Source organism: Saimiri boliviensis, chromosome 1 (assembly GCF_048565385.1).
Source record: "Saimiri boliviensis isolate mSaiBol1 chromosome 1, mSaiBol1.pri, whole genome shotgun sequence".
NCBI classification, from domain to species: Eukaryota; Metazoa; Chordata; class Mammalia; order Primates; family Cebidae; genus Saimiri; species Saimiri boliviensis.
Window position 1 is genome coordinate 231423110 of NC_133449.1, and position 24605 is coordinate 231447714.

The 24605-nt window shown below is 41.0% G+C and overlaps 1 protein-coding gene across 2 annotated transcripts in view; it reads left to right on the forward strand.

The window, feature by feature from the left end:
- Nucleotides 1-12610: 12610 nt before the first annotated feature.
- The window catches only part of TBCA (tubulin folding cofactor A), a 73816-nt gene continuing 61821 nt past the window's right edge, over nt 12611-24605 (forward strand). Inside the window, exon 1 of one of the 2 annotated variants that reach the window (XM_039467705.2) lies at nt 12611-12768. In XM_039467705.2, coding sequence (XP_039323639.1) covers nt 12716-12768 — 53 coding nt within the window. In that variant the 5' untranslated portion in view covers nt 12611-12715. The remainder of the gene's footprint in view (nt 12769-24605) is intronic. The other variant, XM_003920820.4, reaches the window with a different exon arrangement.

A 24605-nucleotide genomic window follows, 5' to 3' on the forward strand; every position in this document is an offset into this window, starting at 1 on the left:
TCTCTCTCTCTCTTTTTTTTTAAGACAGAGTCTCGCTTTGTCACCCAGGCTGGAGTGCAGTGGCGCAAACAGGCTCACGGCAGCCTCGACCTCCCAGGCCCAAGTCATCCTCTCACCTCAGCCCCTCAAGTAGCTGGAACTACAGGTGCACACCACCACACCTGGCTAATTTATATATTTTTTGTAGTGATGGGGTTTCTCCATGTTGCCAGGGTGGTCTCGAACTCCTGATCTCAGGTAATCTAACTGCCTCGACTTCCCAAAGTACCTAGATTACAGGTGTGAGCCACTGTGTCTGGCCACTCTGATTTTTAATGTAGCTAAAAATGCAAGGAGAATTGGTCTAGTTTTATCAGTTCTAAAGTTTCTAAATCATTTGGAAGCATATAACCTGTACATTACAAGAATTCTTAAAATCTCACTCATATGATTAAGTGGCGATCACACCCACCCATATATGTACAAAGAATATGGTAATAAAGAATGAGAAATAATTATCGTAATGATAATAATAATACAATAATTAAATATTAGGTTAGTAATATTGGAATTGGAAGTTGTGCAAGTCGAAATGAAATTTCTGTCTTTTTTTTTTTTTTTTTTTGAGACGGAGTTTCGCTCTTGTTACCCAGGCTGGAGTGCAATGGCGCGATCTCGGCTCACCGCAACCTCCGCCTCCTGGGTTCAGGCAATTCTCCTGCCTCAGCCTCCTGAGTAGCTGGGATTACAGGCACGTGCCACCATGCCCAGCTAATTTTTTGTATTTGTAGTAGAGACGGGGTTTCACCATGTTGACCAGGTTGGTCTTGATCTCTCGACCTTGTGATCCACCCGCCTCGGCCTCCCAAAGTGCTGGGATTACAGGCTTGAGCCACCGCGCCCGGCGAAATTTCTGTCCTTAATTAAGAAGTAATAACTTTATATTTATATTACCTTAAAATATTAGACGAAAATCCATTTCACAAAGACTTCCTTCCCTTTGGAAAATTAGTCTGCAGAATCCCAATAAGCCTTCACAGAAGATTGCTTATTATTCTTATTTTATTTACTTTAAGTTTCTAAGCCAAGAAGACTTATCTGTGTCTTAAGCAGTTTTCCATAAGGAACAGAAAAGTGTTGGGAGATAATTATATATATTTTTTTAAAAAAGCAAACAATTAACATTTAAAATCTGTATCAGTAGATTTTTGTGAACCAGCATTTAAAGTTTTCTTTTGGTAGTCTAGAAATACGTTGTTCAAAAATCCTCAGGTTTTGTTTGCATTTCCTATTAATGTAAAAAGAATATGTAAAAACATGTAAAAATATTTTACACGTAAGAGAAATATATCATATTGGAAGAAGTAAAAAGTCATAGATAGAATAAAAATAAAATAATCATAAAAATTTTGATGACAGTTTCAGATAGAACAACCATAGATAGTGCATGATAAACATGTAAAAAGATTTTATCCATAGCATGCCATCCAAAAACACCTTTCAGGTCTCTCCTGATTGACCCTGAATGAAAATCTCACTTTAGGTGACAAAAAAAGGTTCATTAATGTTGCTCATGCATTTCAACATAAAAATGGAATGGAATCATTGACTACAGGTAGAAATGTGCAAAACTACTCAAGATAAATATGCTGCTTTGAGGCTACGCATTCACTCCACTTTTGTCTGCCAGCTTGATTTTTGAATTGGGCACTCATGGATAAAGGATATGTGATCTGAAAAAATAGTGTGTGTCTTTTAAAAGTCAGTGTCATGCAATGTCATTCCTTTTGGCAAAATTTATGTTACACGATATTAGATCATGGGCTGAGCTAATATAACATGATGCATAAAAAACTGCACATAATGATTGCTATATGTGTCAGAACAATGAATTGTCATATCAGATACCTGTTCAGCTGTAAATAAGGCCCTCTGTAAGTCACTGACAAAAAGATTATATTCTCTTGTTGCTGATGCGTAATTCCTATTGTTTAAAATGTGCACTCTCCAATGTCCATACGTTGTGATTTGTAGGCATTTAAGTTGTGTGTTTAATACATACATACAATAAGAACATGGCATATTACAAAAAGCCACAGTTGGAGGTATTTTTGTTTTCAAAGATATTTTTCCTCCAAAGAAGAGACACAGACATGGAGTTCTAATGGATTCTGTATCAGGTAGAAAATCACTTTGGTTGCAAGTAACGGAAATCTCACAGTCAGTAGCTTAACAAATAAGGATTTGTTTTTCTCACATAAGGTGATTAGAGATAGGCAGCTGTTAGTTTTGGTTCAACAGCTCAATGATATCAGAATTGGCATCTCTAAAATTTTTGTCTTTCCGTCATAACTGAAAGATGGATTTTTAAGCTCCAGTTATTCCATTTATTTTCATGGAAGGAGTGGGAAAGAGGCAGCTTCTCCTGATATTTGTCCCTTTCATCAACAAATCTAAAGCATTTCCAGCAGCCACCTACTTACTTCTACTTATGCTCAATTGCCCAGAATTATGCACCTGGCTACCTCTAGCTACAGGGAAAGTAGAGAAAGTTGGCCCTGCAATGGAAGCAAGGAAGAAGTGTGTTGGGAATGGCCATTGGGTGAGCCAGTTAATACACTCTTCTGTAAGAGGCAATAACAACTTATAAATAGGGCAGAGGCTGGGTGCGGTGGCTAATGCCTGTAATCCCAGCACTTTGGGAGGCGAAAGCAGGTGAATCACCTGAGGTTGGGAATCCGAGACCAGCCTGACCAACATGGAGAAATCCCATCTCTACTAAAAATACAAAATTAGCCAGGTGTAGTGGCATATGCCTGTAATCCCAACTACTTGGGAGGCTGAGGCAGGAGAATCACTTGAACCCAGGAGGTGGAGGTTACAGTGAGCTGAGGTCGTGCCATTGCCCTCCAGCCTGGGCAACAAGAGTGAAACTCTGCCTCAAATATAATAATTAATAATAATAATAATAAATAGGGTAGAAAGCACAGACTAAGGAAGGCTTTGAAAAATAATTCAGTCCATATGGGAAAAATATTATTTATTTTATTTTTCGAGACAGGATCTCACTGTGTTGCTCAGGCTGGCGGGAGTGCAGTGGGGCAATTTCAGCTCACTGCATCCTCCGCCTCCTGGGCTCAAGTGATCCTCCCACCTCAGCCTCCTGAGTAGCTGTGATTATAGGTGTGCACCACCATGACCTGCTAATTTTTGTACTTTATATAGAGATGGGAGTTTGCCATGTCACCCAGGCTGGTCTCAAACTTCTGGACTCAAGCCATCTGACTGCCTTGGACTCCCAAGGTGCCAAGATTATAGGCATGAGCCACTGCACTGGGCCAGAAAGATATTTAATATTAACATCTACCCCATACCATATACAAACATGAATTCTAGATGGAATATAGATATAAAAGTTAAAATATTAAAATCTCTTTAAAATAAAATGCAGGATAATATCTTCATGATCTTTGCTTGTAGATGAAGATTTCTTAAATAGGATACAAAAAGCACTAACTATAAAGACAAAAAGGTAGTAACTAGACTACTAAAATCTAAATCTAAAACCAAAAACTTTTGTTCATTAAACATACTAATCAAAGAGTGAAGGGGCAAGCCACAGAGTTGTAGTATTTCCAGTTTCTGGCTGTTATAAATAGTGCTCCCATGAACATTCTTATATATGTCTTTTGGTAAACATGTATGAGCTGGATACTCGGAGAATTTGTGGGTTATAGAGTATGCATATACTCAGCTTCTGAAGACTTCGCCACTAGTCAGCAGTAGCAGTAGCTAGATCAGCCTTTATAGAAGACAGCCCATTCATAATCCCTGTATTAGTTATCTATTGCTCTATAACAAATTACCCCAAAATTTATTGGCTAAAACCAAGAAATATTTATTATCTCATAGTTTCTATGAGTCAGGAATGTGGGTACAGCTACACTGGGTCCCTCTGCTTCAGATTCTCTCAAGAGATTGCAGTCAAGATGTAGTGTGGGTTGGCTACTTGGTTTTGTTGAATAAAAATAAAATATCACAGCAACTGCATATTGGGTCCTGGAGCCCTGCAAGCGGCTTATTGCATACAGGTTGCTTCGTAGTTCGGGGAGGATAAAAAACATGACCAGTCTAATGTTTTTGTCAAAATTAGAAACCATCTCTATCCCACGCTTGATTTTTATTATATGTGCTGTGCATCTACTAGGCACTGGGCATTAAGCTTGATGCTGGGGATACCAAGATGAATGTAATGTGGTCTCTCATCTTGAGCTTAGAGTCTAGTGGGAAAGAATGATGTGAGGGGATGGTAAGAACTGTGAGTTCACAGCCCACTAAGTGTATGGGGAAAACACCTTGCATTTGTAAGGGAGTCTGCAGTGTTCTCTAATAAAATACAGTTGACCGTTGTACAACACAGGTTTGAACTGTGCAGGTCAAAAATCTACTTATATGTAGATTTTTTTCAATAACAGTTACACTAAGTATGCCTGCCTCTCCTGCTTCCTTTTCCACCCCCACCAACTTCCTTCACCTCTAATGACCCATCCTCTTCCTCCTCCTCAGCTTACTCAAGGTGAAGACAACAAGAATGGAGACCTTTATGATAATGCATTTCCACTTAATGAATAGTAAATATATTTCTCTCTCTCTCTCTCTCTCTCTCTCTCTCTCTCTCTCTCTCTCTCTCTCTTTCTCTTCTGAGACAGAGTCTTGGTTTATCACCCAGGCTGGAGTGCAATGGTGTGATCTCAGCTCACTGTAACCTTCACCTCCCAGGTTCAAGTGATTCTCCTGCCTCAATCTCCTGAGTTAGCTGGGATTACAGGTGCCTGCCACCACACCTGGCTAAATTTTTGTGTTTTTAGTAGAGATGGGGTTTTATCATGTTGGCCAGGCTGATCTCGAACTCCTGGTCCCAAGTGATCTGCCCACCTCAGCCTCCCAAAATAATGGGATTACAGGTCTGAGCCACTGCTCACAGCCCCTTATGATTTTCTTAATAAGATTTTTTTCTCTAGTTTGCTTTATTGTGAGAATACAATGTATCCTGTATATAATAGGTAAATATTTGTTAATTGACTGTTTATGTTATTGGTAAGGCTTCCAGTCAACAGTAGGCTATTAGTAGCTAGGTTTTTGGGGAGTCAAAAGTTATATGTGATTTTTGACTGCACAGGTAGTTGGCACCTCTAACTACTGTGTTATTTAAGGGTCAACTGTAGTACCTCAACCTTCCAAGACTGACAATGCAAGAATTATCACTCAGGGAGGAGATGGCTAGACTTTCCTCTTGTTCTGTCAGATTCACTCAGTGCTGTTAATCTCTCAGATCTCTTCAACCCCAAATCTCAAAGGTGGATAGACTTATCCCTTGTAAAGACCTTTATAAACTAATTCCCATAGTTCACCTGAGGCCAGGCTGGAATATTTAAACAGTATTCATTTAGGTTTAAGGATACCAGAACAAGAGTGCTAGACAGTGAGAAATGCAAGTTTCCATTTCAAATGTTGGAGGGCATCTCTATGCCTAGGTTCTGCAGGCCTCCCTACAATTCGTAGTCTCCTGTACTGACCTGAAATGACCTTCCATCAGTCTACCTTCTCAGAGTCCAGACCCAAAGGAGCAAAGCCCAGAAGAAGATGGTGTTTGTGGGGAGGTGGGGATTCAGGTTGTCTTAGTAGTGATCTTGCTGCAATGGAAAGTCTATATGACATATTACTAAATGGAAAACAAAAGGATTTTTCAAATGGCACTTAAATTCAAGAAATATTTATTGAGTACCTGCTGAATGTGAAGCTTTGCTACATGTTGGGATACGGTGGCGAATAAATAAAAAATGAGTCCTTTTTATAAGAAATTATGAATCAGACATGAGTTCAGCATGATGTCATTAATGGTCATATATACATTTTTATATTCTTATGAATGTGAATTCTACCATTCTGTTAGTTTCTTATTTAGGACCTCTTTCCCAAATGACTTACTTATTTAACAAACTTTATGTCGACAAAGAGAGTCAAACTCTGTAAAATATTTCAAGAAATTTATTCTGACTCAAATATGAGTGACCAATGGCCCATGACACAGCCCCAGGAGATCCTGAGAACATATGCCTAAGGGAGCCAGGCTACTGCTTGGTTTTATGCATTCTAGAGAGATGTAAAACATCAATCAATACATGTAAGATGTACATTGGTTTGGTCTAGAAAGGCGGGACAAGCGGGGGTCATCCAGGCCATAGGCAGATTCAAAGATTTTCTGATTGGCGATTGGTTGAAAAGGTTATTATCTAAAGACCTGGAATCAATAGAAAGGAATGCTTGGGTTATAATAAGGAGTTGTGGACACCAGGGTTTTATTCAGATGAAGCATCCATGTAGCAGGCTTCAGAGAGAATAGATTGCAAATATTTCTTATCGGACTTACAGAGTCTTTTTTATTGGTCTTAAGGTCTCTTGTTAATGACGGTCAGCTATGCTTGAATTCCAAAAGAGAGGAAGGTATAAAGAGGCATGTCTGATTCCTTCTTCCCTTTGTGGCCTCAACTAGTTTTTCAGGTTAACTTTGGAATGCTCTTGGCTGAGAGGAGGGGTCCATTCAGATAGCCCAGCGGGGTAGGGTGGGGGGTTAGAATTTTATTTTGGTTTACATTCACGTGAGACTTAATAAGTATCAGCACTATCCTAAGCACTTCACAATTATTAGCTCATTTAAGTTTTTCATCATCTACATTTTACAGGTGAAGAAACTGGGGCATAGTGAGGTTAAGTAACTTGTCCAACATTACACAGTTCTTAAGATGCAGAGCTATGCTTTGACCACAGGCAGTCTGGGCCCAGGGTTCATGTTCTTAACCACTACTATAAATTCTTGAAACCTGAAACAAGTCCTTTTGATCCTTATCCTTAAAAGTGGGGCTAAATTCCTTAATCTTAACCCATAGCCTCAAGAATACAATATAGTATGGTTGTCCCTTGGTATCTACGAAGTCCTGGTTACAGAGCTGCTTGGGATGTCAAAATTCATGCTTGAGTGTGTATTGAAGTTCCCCAGTTGGCCCTAGGAAACCCACAGAAAAGTGAGCCTTGCCTATACGTGGGTTTCTGCATCCTGGGAATACCGTATTTTCCATCCATGTCTGGTTGTGGGTGCAAAATCTGTCAATATGGAGGGCTGACTGTATTTATTGAAAAAGCTCCTTATCTAAGTGGGCCTGTTACCAGAAAGTGTCCCCACCCAAACCCCAGGAGAGGGTTCTTGGATCTCATCAAAGAAAGAATTTGGGGCAAGTCCACAAAGTGAAAGGCAGTTTATTAAGAAAGTAAAGAAATAAAAGGGCCGGGCGCGGTGGCTCAAGCCTGTAATCCCAGCACTTTGGGAGGCCGAGGTGGGTGGATCATGAGGTCAAGAGATCGAGACCATCCCGGTCAACATAGTGAAACCCCGTCTCTACTAAAAATAAAGAACATTAGCTGGGCATGGTGGCACGTGCCTGTAATCCCAGCTACTCGGGAGGCTGAGGCAGGAGAATTGCCTGAACCCAGGAGGCGGAGGTTGCGGTGAGCCGAGATCGCGCCATTGCACTCCAGCCTGGGTAACAAGAGCGAAACTCTGTCTCAAAAAAAAAAAAAAAAAAAAAAAAAGAAAAAAAAGAAAAAAGAAATAAAAGAATGGTTACTGCATAGAAGAGGGGCATGGGCTGCTTTACTGAGTATACTTATGGTTGTTTCTTGATTAAATGCTAAACGAGGAGTGGATTGTTCATGAGCTTTTCAGGAAAGGGATAAGGAGTTCCTGGGACTCAGGGTTCCTTTCTTTTTTAGACTATATAGGGTAGCTTCCAGATGTTGCCACGGTACTTGTAAAATGTCAGAGTGCTGGTGGGAGTTTATTTTAGCATGCTAATATATTATAATTAGCATATAATGAACAGTGAGTACAACCAGAAGACACTTTTGCTACCATCTTGATTTTGGTAGGTTTTGGCCCGCTTCTTTATGGCATCCTGTTTTATCAGCAGTGTCTTTGTATCCTGTATCTTGTGAAACCAGTCCTGCCAACCTCCCATCATATCCTGTGATTAAGAATGCCTAACCTGGGCCGGGCGCGGTGGCCCAAGCCTGTAATCCCAGCACTTTGGGAGGCCGAGGCGGGTGGATCACGAGGTCGAGAGATCGAGACCATCCTGGTCAACATGGTGAAACCCCGTCTCTACTAAAAATACAAAAAATTAGCTGGGCATGGTGGCGCGTGCCTGTAATCCCAGCTACTTAGGAGGCTGAGGCAGGAGAATTGCCTGAACCCAGGAGGCGGAGGTTGTGGTGAGCCGAGATCTTGCACTCCAGCCTGGGTAACAAGAGCGAAACTCCGTCTCAAAAAAAAAAAAAAAAAAAAAAAAAAAAAAAAAAAAAAAAGAATTCTGGATCAAGAATGCCTAACCTCCTGGGAATAGAGCCCAGCAGATTTCAGCTTCATATTAACCAGCCCCTATTCAAGATGGAGTTTCGCTGGTTCAAACACCTCTGACAGGCCTGCACAATTCAAAACTGTTGTTCAAGGGTCCACTGTACATGCAGACACAGATAAATTCACAGTGTCCTCGGGGCCTGGGAATGGGCCTGGATACACACAACAGCAGTGGCAACAGAAGTCTTTTGTGTCATGGACCGTCCGGGACGGGTAGGCATGTCTGCCCGGGGGTCTTCGACCTGCAAGAGGGTCCCAATACCTGGAAGAGGGAGTGCGCCTGGAAAATTAATAAAGACAGAGAGAGAGAAAGCGAGGCGTCTGGAGGGCTGATAGGCTGTGCCTAAACAGCAAATTTTATTTCTCAAAGGCCAGGAATAAATACACTTTCTTGGCTCTGGTTTCTGTCATAGTAAGAGGAAATGCAAATGTATGCCTCAGATGGCCTATACAATAGAGAAGTCAGATATGCAATCAGTGGTTGTAAAAAGTAACGGAATTTCCTGTAATCACAAAGCTTGCATCCAAACATTATTCACAAAGCTTGTTTACATCCAAACATTATTCACAAAGCTTGTTTACATCCAAACATTATTCCTCCTGGCTGCAGGTATCTCTGCTTTGACCTTGTTTTAGAACTGAGATGTGAAAAGGTTTTTTGGTTTTGCTCATCAGAATATCTTTTAATCGGATTCTCCTTTGTCTACTCCTGACTCAACTTAACTCAACTTCCCCATTCAGGAGTCTTTGAGTCAGAAATCAAAGCCATCCCTTATGGTGGCATTTTGCTTTGCAAATATCGACAGTTAAACCATTATCTAGGGTACAAGGCACTCAGGTAAGGTTTAAGGCTTATTCTTAAAGTCATAAAAAGGTTAAAAGCAGGAACCGGTTGCTGGCAGGGGGTCACTCGGTCTAGCAGTAACGCATAATTTTAGGCCCAAACGATATTGTGGTTGATATTAGAAACTGATCATTCATCTTTCAGTTCCTATATTTCCGGATAGCTCGACTGGCTCCAGTAGGAAACTGTGTTTGGGATCAAACTCACCGTATAGTGAGACTCTCGCCTTTTAGGGGTCTCACACGGGAATGTTCCCCACACTTTTGGTTGCTGACATTTATTGATTATTGATTTATAGTAAAGGCACAGATACAAATCAATTAAAACAAAGACAAAGGGAGCAAAAGGAGGGAGACAGAGTTGGGGATTGGGGGGAAATAGCAGTATTTGTATTGGGAAACCTATTTTGAGGGAAGCAAAAAGGAAAATGTGGTAAGTTACAGAGTTTTCGCTACCTGATCAAAGGAAAGACCTTAATGGTAGCAAAAGCCCTAGCTGCACCATCTTTTGGTGTGTGGCTTGTAGCTGCTGTTTTGTGTGTGTGTCATTTGGCTTTGGTGAGTTTGCCGTTGTGTTTTATTTATTTATTTATTTATTTATTTATTATTATTATTATTTTTGAGACGGAGTTTCGCTCTTGTTACCCAGGCTGGAGTGCAATGGCGCGATCTCGGCTCACCGCAACCTCCGCCTTCTGGGTTCAGGCAATTCTCCTGCCTCAGCCTCCTGAGTAGCTGGGATTACAGGCACGCGCCACCATGCCCAGCTAAGTTTTTTGTATTTTTAGTAGAGACGGGGTTTCACCATGTTGACCAGGATGGTCTCGATCTCTTGACCTCGTGATCCACCCGCCTCGGCCTCCCAAAGTGCTGGGATTACAGGCTTGAGCCACCGCGCCCGGCCTGCCTTTGTGTTTTATCCACCCCTCCCTCCAGTATTTCACAGCTCTGCTGTGTCACTTGGAATTGTATTTCAGTATGCCAGCCAGCAGAATAAAAATATTTATTGAATTTTGTGCCCACTGTGTACAAAACACAGGTGAAGGAGGTTGGGGAAGGTTTATGGAAGACAAGATTCTAGCGTCTAAAGATGTTTATTGTCTGGGATTTATAACTAGGAAGCTGAACAAAACCCTTGTGAATGAATAACCCAAACAATAATTTAAGAAAGAAATATACTAAAAATAAAGATGGCTACTGGGTGACTCCAAAGCATTCAGGGAAGATTGAACAGGTGGGGTGAGTTGCAGTAGACTTTGCCCAGTTTTGATCCTGGATTTAAAGCGAGGGCTTTGGGCTGGTGGGATAGAAGGGGATTCCAGTACCAGTCATGAAAGTGAGAATGAGTAAGTCAGACATAGGGAGGGAAAAGGACAGTCATGTGGGTGTGTTTGAAGGATGGTACCAAGACATTTTAAAAAGCGGTGTTGGAGTGGGGGGGGCTTGGTGGCTCGTGCCTATAATCCTAGCACTTTGGGAGGGTGAGGCGGGCCTCACCTGAGATCACGAGTTCTACACCAGCCTGGCCAACGTGGTGAAACCCCGTCTCTACTAAAAATACAAAAAATTAGCTGGGCATTGTGGCACGTGCCTGTAGTCCCAGCTGTTCCGGAGCCTGCGGCAGGAAAATCGCTTGAACTGTGAGGAGGAGGTTGCATTCAGCCAAGCCGGGACGACAGAGCGATACTCTGTCTCAAAAAGAAAAAAAAAATTTTAGCCAGGCCTCGTGGCATGTGCTCGTAATCCCAGCAACTACGGAGGCTCAGACAGGAGAACTGCTTGAACCCAGGAGGCAGAAGTTGCAGTCAGCCACGATCAAAGCACTGCATGAAAGAGTGAGACTCTGTCTCAAAAAATAAAAGAAAAAAAGAATTTTTTTTTTTTTTTTTTTTTGAGACGGAGTTTCGCTCTTGTTGCCCAGGCTGGAGTGCAATGGCGCGATCTCCGCTCACCGCAACCTCCGCCTCCTGGGTTCAGGCAATTCTCCTGCCTCAGCCTCCTGAGTAGCTGGGATTACAGGCACGCGCCACCATGCCCAGCTAATTTTTTGTATTTTTAGTAGAGACGGGGTTTCACCATGTTGACCAGGATGGTCTCGATCTCTCGACCTCATGATCCACCCGCCTCGGCCTCCCAAAGTGCTGGGATTACAGGCTTGAGCCACCGCGCCCGGCCTCAAGAATTTTTTAAAAGGGAGATTCTGCCGGGCGCGGTGGCTCAAGCCTGTAATCCCAGCACTTTGGGAGGCCGAGGCGGGTGGATCACGAGGTCAAGAGATCGAGACCATCCTGGTCAATATGGTGAAACCCCGTCTCTACTAAAATTACAAAAAAATTAGCTGGGCGTGGTGGGGCGTGTCTGTAATCCCAGCTACTCAGGAGGCTGAGGCAGGAGAATTGCCTGAACCCAGGAGGCGGAGGTTGCGGTGAGCCGAGATCGCGCCATTGCACTCCAGCCTGGGTAACAAGAGCGAAACTCCGTCTCAAAAAAAAAAAAAAAAAAAAAAAAAAGGGAGATTCTGCCCTGTATTCCTCAGGAGACTCTCTCAAGAAGAGACTGCTAGAGCCCACTGGAGATGTGCCTCATTTTATATATTTTTGAACATGTAAAATAGTCAAATGTTGTTCAGCATCTACCATGCGTCAGACAATGAGTTAGTTAGGTGTTTTAATCCTTATACTTAATCTGTAAAATGGGCATTATTATTTCCAGCTGTGAGGCTAAATAGCACACATATCAGAGCTGTCCAGCTATTAGAGGGTGGAATCCCAAATGTATGCCGGTTTGTCTAATCAGGAGGCCCAAGCTTTTGTGTGCCACACACATTCTTGTAAGCTAAATATTTAGGATACACTAGAGGTGATTATTTGAAGAAGTCCTATAGTCATTTCCTTGGTAAGGCACATTATCTACAAACCTTCTCGCAGGGATTTGAGGTAAAGGGCAAGGATTTTCTCGACTGCGTGCATGATGGAAGTTTATTTCATTACACATGCATCACTTTGCCCCATTTGACACCAGATGATGACATCGAAAATACGCGTAATACATTTTTTAGGTCACTCCATCCATTAAGGAGATAATGCTGCAAAGCAACGTCCCAGAGAGATACTTCAGTTTCCCCGAACGCCCAGGGTGTGGAGACTGGGATAGTGTAAGTTGCGCCCGAACTAAAAAGGAGGGCTGTCCGAGAGACAGGAGGGCGCGTCCCACGAGGGGTAAGGGGGCGCAGGCAGAGGACGGTAGGCGCGGGGCACCACCCTCCAGGGACCCGGCCCCGCGGGGCGTGGCCCGGACGCCGGGCCGCGCAGCCTGCGCATGCGCGCCGGACCGGCGGTGACGCCCACATAACCGTCGTGTCGGCGTCGCGTTCCACGGTTACCCGGGTTCTCCGCCCCTCCTTCTCGCGGCGCTCGAGGGACCATGGCCGATCCTCGCGTGAGACAGATCAAGATCAAGACCGGCGTGGTGAAGCGGTAAGGAGCCGGGAGCGGCGCCCTGCACCTCCTCTTCGTCGCCTCATGGCGGCCCGCGAGGCCGAGCGGAGCGCAGGCCCGAGGCGGGCTCTGAACTCCAGGCCGCAGCGGGGGCTCCGCAGCTGGCTGTGACTGGCAGGGACCCAGCGGGGCGCGCTGGCTGCCGAGCCCGCGGGCCTGGCACGCCGCTTCCCGTGCCTCTTCGCTCACTAGCCGCTCGGATTCGCGGAGGGAGTCGGTTGCGGCCCGGTCTCTCGGCGCCCGCGGTTGGGAGGCGGTGGGCCGCGGCTCGGGGGGTGGGGGCAGGTCGGCGGGCGGGCCGGGCTCTGATCCGGTGCCTCCTGTGTGCGCGCGCCGGCGTCTCCTTGCTGAACTTGACCCGGTGAGGCGGATCCCAGATGTGCTGTCAAATGGACGTGAAAGCAGGCTCTGAAGTTTAGGGGGTTGCCGGATGCCTACAATCCGGGTCTCGTCAAAAAAGAGACCGTAGTGGAGCCGTGTGACCTATCATGGCTGGCATGACTGGCAGGCTTTGAGAACTGGGCCTGAACTTCTAGCACACTCAGCAAACTTAGGTGGCCTCACTTTCTCCAGTCAGATTCCCCGAAGCCCGCCCCAGAGGGTGAGAGATGCTGTTTAAATTACTTGTGAACCAGAAGTATCTGAGACAGGTCTCAATCAATTTAGAAAGTTTATTTTGCCAAGGACGGATGTTCCCATGACAGAAACAGCCTCTAGGTCCTGATGGCATGTGCCCAAGGAGGTTGGGGCGCAGCTTGGCTTAATACATTTTAGGGAGACCTGAGATATTAGTCAATGTGAAAGGTGTACCTTGGTTCCCTCCAGAAAGGCAGGACAACGGGAAGGGTGGGGGGCTTCCAGGTCATAGATAAGAGACGAATGGTTGCATTCTTTTGAGTCTTCGATCAGCCTTTCGCTTAATACACAATTTACATGTGAGAGAGGGGTGGAGGAATAGTCACTTATGCCTAAGTCCAGCACATCAATCTGTGATTTTACTTGCACAGTAGGACACGGGAAGCAGTCAGATATCCATTTGTCTCAGATGGGTAGAGGGATGACTTTGAGTTCTGCCTGTTGTCATATACCTGTGAAGATAAGCTGTCAATTTACATTGCCAGAGTGAAATCCAACGGAATTGTTTTAGGGAAAAGATCTTAATGGTCAGGGAGGTAAGTAGCTTTTTAAAAAATCTTTGTAGCTAATCTTATTCGGGAATAAAATGAGACGCAGATTTGCCTGATGCAGTTCCCAGCTTGACTTTTCTCTTTGGCTTAGTGATTTGGGTGGGGGGGGGGTCCTGAGATTTATTTTTGCTTTCACAAACTTACAGGTAGTTCAGTCCTGTGATTGCTCTTACTCCTGTAAACCAAAAAAGTATCTGAGACAGGTCTCAATCAGTTGAGAAGTTAATTTTGCCAGGGTTGAGGATATGCCTGTGACAGCCTCAGGAAGTCCTGACATGTGGCCAGGTGATCAGGCTACAGTTTGGTTTTATACGTTTTAGGGAGACATAAGACATCAATACATGTACGATGTACATTGTTTCGATCTGGAAAGGCAGAACAACCCAGAGGAGGTTGGGGGGGTGGGGGTCCCAAGTTACAGGAGGTTTTCCAATTGGCAATTCCTTGAAAACGTTTATCTTTTTTTTTTTTTTTTGAGACGGAGTTTCGCTCTTGTTACCCAGGCTGGAGTGCAATGGCGTGATCTCGGCTCACTGCAACCTCCGCCTCCTGGGTTCAGGCAATTCTCCTGCCTCAGCCTCCTGAGTAGCTGGGATTACAGGCACGAGCCACCATGCCCAGCTAATTTTTTGTATTTTTAGTAGAGACGGGGTTTCACCATGTTGACCAGGATGGTCTCGATCTCTCGACCTCGTGATCCACCCGCCTCCCAAAGTGCTGGGATTACAGGCTTGAGCCACCGCGCCCGGCTGAAAGCGTTTATCTTAAGACCTGGAATCAATACAAGGGAGTATGTCTGGGTTAAGATAAAGGGGTTGTAGAGATCAAGGTTCTTATTAGACAGATGATGCTTCCAGGTAGCAGGCTTCAGAGAGAATAGATTATAAGTATTTCTTTTTTTTTTTTTTTTTTTGAGACGGAGTTTCGCCCTTTTTACCCAGGCTGGAGTGCAATGGCACGATCTCGGCTCACCGCAACCTCCGCCTCCTGGGTTCAGGCAATTCTCCTGCCTGAGCCTCCTGAGTAGCTGGGATTACAGGCACGTGCCACCATGCCCAGCTAATTTTTTGCACTTTTAGTAGAGACGGGGTTTCACCATGTTGACCAGGATGGTCTCGATCTCTCGACCTCGTGATCCACCCGCGTCGGCCTCCCAAAGTGCTGGGATTACAGGCTTGAGCCACCGCGCCTGGCAATATTTCTTAACAGACTTAAAAAGGTCACAGACTCCTAGTTAATTTTCCTGGATTAGGAAAAAGACCTGGACAGGGAAGGGTATTCTCTACAGAGTGTAGATTTTTCCCCAGAAGAGACAGCTTTGCAGGACCAATTTAAAATATGTAACATATATATTTTAGGGTAAAATGCATGTATTTCTTTCAGATCCTGCTGTCATATGATGCCATACTAGAGTAAGGCTGGAATTTGGTGTCTTATTGCTGCAAAAAGCCTTCTCAAGTTCTGTTTTAATGTTAATGCTGGTCAGTTGTTCCTGAATTCCAAAGAGAGGAAGTATGATGAGATTTGTCCGACCCCGTCTTCCCATTATGGCCTGAATTAGTTTTTCAGGTTAACTTTAGAATGCGGTTGGTTAAGCGGAGGGGTCCATTCAGATGGTTGGGGAGCTTAGAATTTTGTTTTTAGTTTACATTCCTGACTGCTGGTAGACACTTCAGTGTTCATTGGAACTTTATTGTTGAGACCCAAGAAGAACAAACTGTTTTTGATGAAGTATTCCAAGAGAAAAGATAAACAGCCTTCTGAAGAAGCAGGTTATTTTGTGGTAGCACTGTCTACTAAAGAAACCAACTGACTTCTTCCTGTGTGCCCACCTTTCCTTTGTTTATTGATATTTCCACCAGAGGAAGGACAAGGCAAAAGGGAGAGTAAATTTACTTTTAAGGTAATGCTTCCGAGTTTTAGCACAACATCCCACTGTACTTCCCTGGAAGCTTTATTGCTAAGGCAGTAAGGAGACTATGTGAGTAGGCGTTAAATGCACAGCTGTTTCTGAAGTAATACTGCTTGGGTTCAGATCTTTATTCTGCCCTTTATTGTATGTTGTGGAATATATTACATTATACTGTGCTGCCTTTACCTTATTTGTAAAATAGAGTAAGTACCCAACTCATGCATTTGTCTCAAGAACTGCCTGCTATGCTGTTTAACACAGTATGTGGCAAATAGCAAGTGGCTAGTAAATGTTAATAATATTGTTTGTATTTCCATTTTACAGATGAGAAACTGAGGTTTGTCAATAACAGGTGTCATACATGATTAGGTTTAAAAAAAGGAGAGAGAAACTGAGGTTTAATGAAGTTAAAAAAAGAAAAAAAAAACTTTCCTAAAGTCACACTTCTAGTTAGTAGCAATGCAAGGAAAAGGACTAAGGTTTCAAATCTACAACTTTCTCCTTTAAGCTACAGTGCTCCCACAAAGAATATTTTAAAAGTTTGTAATAGGAAGAGAATTGAGATGTATTCTTCAAAATATAAATAGTCCACACTATCCCTCAGCCCAGAGTTCTGTTGTTCACTTTTACCATACTTACTTGGGTTATGTCATTTCAGTCACTGTATTTGGCAGAACTATCAGGATATGTTGCAGAGTGCTGTAGAGTGAATGAGAAATGACTTCTAATGGTAGTTTCCCATTCATTTACTTATTTGACCTTGACATTTCTTGTTCTAATGATCTATACTAGTTTATAAATTACTTAGTTCAAGTAGTTATATGCTTACAATACATATTCTAGAGAAAATACTCATTGAGATGATTATAAATGAAGTTTTTGACTTAAGTTCTCAAGTGCTTATATAAACTGCTTAGAAATAAATTTATCACTTAATGAATTCTGTTCATAATTTACTATTATCTCAAATTGTTTATAAATTAATGGAAATGTCTCCCATACATTTTTAAATGGCTTTTCTGTTGACATTTTAGGGTATAGCTTCCCACTTATATATTAAAATGCAATTTAAAGAAACCCCTAAACTTCCTGTTTTAGCTGTTCATTACCCACATTTGTCTTGGTATATCACTATCTAACTTCATAAATATTGCCCCCTCCTGTTTCTTGTTATTTTCACCTGAAAACTATTTTACTATGACTGTTTCTATCTTCTGCCTTAGTATCCTATTTTTATTATTTATTTTATTTTACTTTAAGTTCTGGGATACATGTGCTGAACATGCAGGTTTGTTACATGGGTATACATATGCCATGGTGGTTTACTGCATCTATCGACTCATCATCTACGTTTTAAGCCCAGCATCCTATTTTTAAAAATCTGCATTTTACCTCAGCAAAGAAAAAAATTGATGAGGCAGCAGTGGCAACATATTAATAATTGTTGGGGCTGAATGATCATGGGACTTCATTATATTCTTCTGTACATTAAGTTTAACATTTTTCATGATAAAAAGGTTTAAAAGGTATGCTTTTTTCCTCTTGTCTCCAAAATTAGTTTCAAATATTTCTTAATTTCATGATTCGGACATGTTCTTGGTTTTTTGAAGGGGATTCTGTTCATTTTTTTTTTTTTAATCAATGGTTTTAAAAAGCTATTCTTGACACAGTTTTAAATCTGTTCTTGACACTCTTTTTCTGGTTAGATGTTCATTTTTCTATAGCCTCATTTGTCTTCAGAAGTCACAGCCTTTGTTTGGAAGAAGAGGTTTAAAGTCATTATTCAGTTTTCTCTCTAGAAATTGAGAGCAACTAGAAATTATATTCCAGGTATTTGTCCTAGAGTTAGTTCAGTTTGGGTAGGCTATACTAGGAAGGGTGGATTAATTTAGTTTCTAATTAGATCTGTTGGAACACGTCAGGTAACTCAACAGTTTCTGAAAATGGGTCTTATGAAGAAATGTGGACAGTTGGGTTGAATATTAGGGGAATATGGAGACAGGCAATAAATAGATGATGGTATTTGGTTGGCATTAAGGAGATCCGGCCATGAGTGGAAGGTGGCCATTTCACATGTTGGCAAAATGGCAAAGGCGACCTAATGGATAGCAGCCCACATTATTAGAAAGTAGAAACAAGTTTCAGGGGCAGTAAGTTTTAGGCCCTAGGAAAATAGGCAGGAGGTTTATAGTGAGTGTCCTGTTCCTAGAGAAACTTTGTTACTTTGTACGGTAAAAGACAAAGCATTTGATATCTGGGAAGTGAGTTTCAAGGGAGAGATTAGATTAGTAGGAATAAAAAAGGTCTAGATATTAGGAATGACTTAGAAGGTAAGAGTTGGACAGAATGAGGCTGACTTGGTGCTAAGTCTCCAACTCTGAGGGCTCCTTAAATGTCTTCCTCCCAGCAATAAGATTTTAATAGTATTATTGTTATTTTTAGTTGACACATACTTATACATATTTACAGGGTACCCTGTGTATTTTGATACATGTATACAATGTGTAGGATTGCTTTTTTTTTTTTTTTTTGAGAACTCATTCTTGCTGTGAAACTAGAGAAGTGTGTATACTAGAGGCTAGATGGGTTATTAAAAAAATTTTTTTTTTTGAGACACACTTGCTATGTAGCCCAGGCTGGAGTGCAGTGGTATGATCTCAGCTCACTGGATTCAAGCAATTCTCTCTGCTTCAGCCTCCCAAGTAGCTAAGATTACAGGTGCCTGCCACCATGCCAGGCTAACTTTTGTATTTTTTAGTAGAGATGGGGTTTCATCATGTTGGCCAGGCTGGTCTTGAACTGCTTACCTCAGGTGATCCACCTGCCTCAGCCTCCCAAAGTGCTGGGATTACAGGAGTGTGCCACTGAGCCTGGCTCTAGATGGGTTATCATGCTAAGTTTCTTTGAGCAGCAGCCTTTTTCACATGTGACTCACTGATAGTGGGTATCCGTTGGCAGGTTTGGGTCTGGCTGGACCTTTTTTTTTTTAAAGACTTGGATCTATGTTTCCAGCAGATTGCTGGATTTATTGATATCTGTGACAGGGTCACAATGAATCTGGCAGCCCTAGCAGAGTGTTACCAAATAATACTCAGTTTTTTTTCCTCCAGCAAACACTCTGCGGTTTTTTTGGGCGGGGGTTGGGCGGGTTGGTGGTGGAATATCTGGGTGGCGCCAATTATCCCAGTTTGCCTGAGACTGAGGGGTTTCCCAGGATGTAGAGAACATTTCACTGCTAAAACTGGGAACGTCCCAGGCAAACCAGAATGATTGGTCACCTCTTCTGTAACTAGCTAACATAGCTCTGTTTTGTGTGTTCTGTAATTTATTTGGAGGCTGTTTGCAGATAGTACAACTATGAGTTATATGTTGTACCTCAATTTAAAACTTAAGTGCATAATGTAAATATGAATCCTTAATAGAGTAGGTTTTTTTTTCTGTATTTAAATTATTAATGATGTAGAAAATAATTTTCACTAAAGTAGGAGAAAATACAGAATTGATATTTTCTAAATGTGGTATTTCGGCTAAGTGACTTAGATCCACCAAAAGTTTCCAAGTGGGATTTGTGTTTATAAAATACAATTTTTATTAGATTTGTGGTAAATTCAAGAAATTCTTCTAAAGTAAAAAATACTGTTAATCATTTTACATAAAAGGTTACTTAACTTTAAAGCCAACTGATTTTCAATGAAGCTTGTTAAACTAACTCACTGGTGAATGAATGAATTGATTAAAAATATTTTCTTAAATTTATCTTTTTATAACCAATTTCAATTGGTAATGGCTTAAAATCCAATGTGAACAAAGAATGTTAGGGCATTGGAAATAGCACTGACATTGGCCCAGTTTTCCTCTGATTAAATGAAAGTGACACCGGTAGATTAGAATGAGACTAGGACAATTCACACTGCAATTGTGTTAGTTTAACTTTAACAATCTTTTAACACTCTTGTTTAAATGTAGCTGACATACCATAATTACAAATCTACAAGCCTTGATTATAGAATTTTACATCATGAACCTGTGGGGAAATTGTATTGATTTTTTTTTTTTTTTTTTTAATAAAGCAAGCATTGTTCCCAAACTGTGGCATCTTCTCAAGTTTGTTTATATCTACATCTCTCATATACAACTGTGTATGGTAGATATGCTATGTATAGCAGGTATGAAGACAACATAAAAGGTATGTAAAATATCTACGTTATTCAATATATATTATACTGATATAAAAAGTGAAGAATGCAAATGACACATATACTTAAGTAGACCTAAAGTTTCCCCCCATTAATTTTTGCTATTTAGATACTTCTTATATTTAAAGCAATGACACATAGAAGTATGGTGGAGAGTATCTGGGAGAGGTTAAGAACATAGTCCTGTAATTTATTCCGGTAAGCTTTGCTAGCTTTGTTTTCTTTTCTCCTCTTTTGCACTGTATCCCATTGCTAAGTTCAACCAGAATGGCTACCTTTCTCCTTTGAAATTTAGCTAGTTCCTTTAGGAATTTCTGTAATGTATTCAGTTCTCCAAAGTGGTGTTCAGAGGCCATGCCAAAATGGATTGCAGGTGGTCAGCTCTTCACCACATTCTGCCAACTACTTGGCAAGTAGTTACTTTTAGGAGCAACATAGCAGGCAACCAGATGTTTCTTCAAGCTGGAAAGGGAGAAGGCTAAGGCCACTCATCACCACGGTTTTCTCAACACAAGGTATTTTATTCTCCAGGTTGAATGTGGAGGTGAAAGGTTTTTTGCCCTGTATGTGTATGGGTGTTTGTTTTTTCATTACATTTTTTTTTGGTTTGGTTGAAAATTTTGAAAATCTGTAGTAAGGAAGGTTGGAAAATTTTATTAATAATGGCAATCTAAAACTCTTAAACAGTAAACACTTAGGTGCATGGTGTCTATTCCAGTATTCTATATTCAGTAATATATTTATAAAAGAATATAATAATTTTCTATTGTGATGCTGTTGTGTCCAAATATAACTGATTTTTTTTTTCTTAATAACTTGTCATAGGTTTAACTGATCCAAACATCACTCATTTAGCAGCCTCACTCAGAACCTACATCTTACTGTCTTTGAATCATCTGGTATGGTGTTGGCACATAATACTTAATAATAAGTCTTTGCAACGAACAGATGAAGAAATGAAACATTCCTTTATAAGGAATTTGAACCTGATCTGATAAGCAGTAGAGAGACACTGAATCAATTATTGCATTACAGCGTAATAGTTACAATAGTTGTTTATTCTTGATGTGAGAGTTAAACAGATGGACTCCCAGGCTCCACTTACTACACATTATTACATATGCGACCCTGGGAAAGTTACTTAACCTTTAAAAGCCCCAGGATTCTTAGCTGGAACACGAGGTTAATGAAAGTATCTTTTTTTTTTTTGGTATTGTTAGGAGAATTAAATAAGGTAATCATGTAAAGCACTTAGCCCAGATGCCTGATATATAGTAAATGTTCGATAAATGCTAACTGCACTCATTGTTAACACCTATCTACGTTCATTTGCGCTGCTATGAAAACACCTGAGACTGGGTGATTTATAAATAATAGATTTTTATTACTTGTAGTTCCAGAGACTGGGAAGTCCAAGACGAAGAGGCTGGCAAATAACTGGTGAGGGCCTGGTCTCTTGCTTCCAGGATGGTACCCTGAACACTGTCTTCATGTGGCAGAAGGGAATAAAAGGGCCCAAGGCTGTGTGAAGCCTCTTTTATAAGGGCCTTACCCCCATTTGCAAGAGAGGAGACCGCGTTACCTAATTACCTTCTAAAGGCTTCATCTGTTAACACTGTTGCATTGGAAATAAAGTTTCATTGTGAATTTTGGAGGGATACAAACATTCAAACCATAGCAGCAGCATCTTTATTACTTTTCTGTAGATTATCAACAATGTGAGTGAGGACTTAAGGATGAATGGTTATGGATCCCCAGAAGAGACTCTGGAACGTGCTTTCTTTAAAGTTGTGATAAAAGCTTGTATTTTAGTTGCTTGTTCTGGTCACTGATTGCCTGTGGAGGGGGAAGGGAAGAGTATGAACCTGTGTTTTTGAATAATGTCTAAGACAGGCGTCCCCAAACTATGGCCCGCGGGCTGCATTTTTGAAAAATGTCTAAGACTTTGTAATGATCATCTTTTTGTGATCATTGCTGAGGCAGTGATTCCCTAACCCCAAGCCCCAGCAAAAAAAAAAAATACTCGATTTCTATCAATTATCTTGTTTTTTTTTTGTTGTTTTGTTTTTTTTTTGAGACGGAGTTTCGCTCTTGTTACCTAGGCTGGAGTGCAATGGCACGATCTCAGCTCACCGCAACCTCCGCCTCCCGGGTTCAGGCAATTCTCCTGCCTCAGCCTCCTGAGTAGCTGGGATTATAGGCATGCGCCACCATGCCCAGCTAATTTTTTGTATTTTTAGTAGAGACGGGGTTTCACCATATTGACCGGGATGGTCTCGATCTCTTGACCTCGTGATCCACCCGCCTCAGCCTCCCAAAGTGCTGGGATTACAGGCTTGAGCCACCGTGCCTGGCTCCTATCTTGTATTTTTAACAGCTTAAAAAACACTATTTCATTAGCACAATATGGCAAGGCTAGTTTTGCTCTTCTATTGCACTGTTGTTAAGTTTATTGTAGGGAAGAGTAGTCAAGTGAGTTTTGGAGAACGCTAATTTCAAAATCTATAAATGATTCACACAGTAATTAGAAGATATTCTTACAATTCTAGTGCTAGATTATAGTTATTTCCAAATTCTTAATGTTTTTTAACTGAGTTCTTTGTAATTGTCAAGATCCTTTCACTTCCACAAGTATGTTATGGAGTTCTGTGTGTATGTGCATGTGTGTATTCTAAATCAGGGTTTATTTGTCTGCAAAGGATATTGGAGCAAATAGGTATCAACTTTTTATTAAACGTTCCTCGGCTTCTGAATAATACTAATGTCATTATTTTAATATAACATCTGTTGCTTGAAATACATTTGTCTACTGAAGTGTGTTTGAACTTAGATTACTAGTATAGTGTTAAAAAATTTTGATCTCCAAATCTAGAATGTTAAGTTCTGAAGACACTGAATTATATCAAAGTATACAAAGATTTTCTTAAGGCCAAAGAGTTCACATCTTTTCAGGACCAAAGGGATGGTGTCTAATATAACATTACTTTTCACAGAATTGTTTTTCACCAAATAGACACTTAGTAGATATTTGTCAATTGAGTTAAGGACTGGAGGAAACCAGAAAAGAGTTTATGAGGGGGAACACATCAAGAGACTAGAAATAAAAGTTTACTTTATAAATAAAAGTGACTTGGAAATGGAGAAAGAAAAGAGAAGCAACTGTTGTTAAGTAGTAACTACCCTCAGACAATTAGACATTTTTCAGGGTAGTATTTTTATTTTATTAGAGATATAAAATATTTGAAAATCTATCAAGGATTTGTTGAAAAGTAACAATTTTACATTTTTTAAACTAGGAAGAGACAAGTCTATTTATGGAAAAATTTTATATTATTACAGTTGTATCAAAAAAGGTTTCGTAGTTTACCTAGAATTAACTAGAATAGACTCTTTCATTCCAGTTTAATAGAGGGGGTGTGTGTTTGTGTGTTTAATCGCCTTCTAAGTTACTTAATGGGCATAAATGAACTAATCCATCCCAGCTTATTATGATTATTTCTTTGAAACTTAAGAAAAATAGGAGATAGGTAGGTTGAAATCTCATGGGCAGTAGGTGATATTTCAGGGATACAAAATAGCAAAGGTTTGGTCCCGTCCTTATGGACTTTGTACATTGTTATGTATATGAAGATTTATTCCTAGAACTCAAGTATGAATGTACTAATGTATTTTTTTCATTTTAATTTTAATGGATATTTAGTTTAGCTTTCTTTTTTTTCGGGTAGGGGGCCCTAGTTTTTCACTTGTACAAATGTTGCTACAATGTACATTGTTATATATGGCCCCTAGAACACATATGTAATGGTTAGCCTAAGGCAGAACTTCTCAAACGGTAGGTGCAGAATGGATTTCAGGTGTGTGGTAGTATAGCTCTTCTCAGCTATAAGGTTGGCCATGTGTGGTCAAGAACAGCAATGAGATAAATGGGGGAAGAGTCATTCAGACAGAAGAAACAGCAAATTCAAAGACTTGAAAAAGGGAGTAAGATTGGCCTGTTTGAGGAGCAGCAACCAGTGAAGGAGAGGAAGAGGGATAGGAGATTGAGAAAAGTGAGAGGGAGAGGGTACAGATTTTAGAAGGACTTTAAGGACTTGGGCTTCAGATATCACCATCTCTATAGAGTTTCCTGGCTGTGTCCAAAGTTAGTGCTCCCTTTTCTGTGTTCCCAGAGAACTTTGTAGTTTTCAGTAGGATAGTGCTAAAAATACATTAAGCTATTTGTTCTATTTACTAGTCTGGTAGCTTCCAAAGTATGGTCTAGGAACCCCTTGGGGTCCCTAACACCCATTCAGGGGTTCTGCAAAGTAGAAAGTATTTTTATAATAACTAAGGCATTATTTGCCTTTTTAACTTTCATTTGCTCACAATTGTACTGTGGAGTTTTTCAGAGGCGATATGATGTTTGATACTGCGACAGATTGAATGTAGAAGCAGATGAGAGAATCTAGCTGCTTTTATTCCAGATTATAAAGGTTTGCAAAAATGTAAAATAGTACCCTTTTTCTAGTTCTTGTTTTGCAA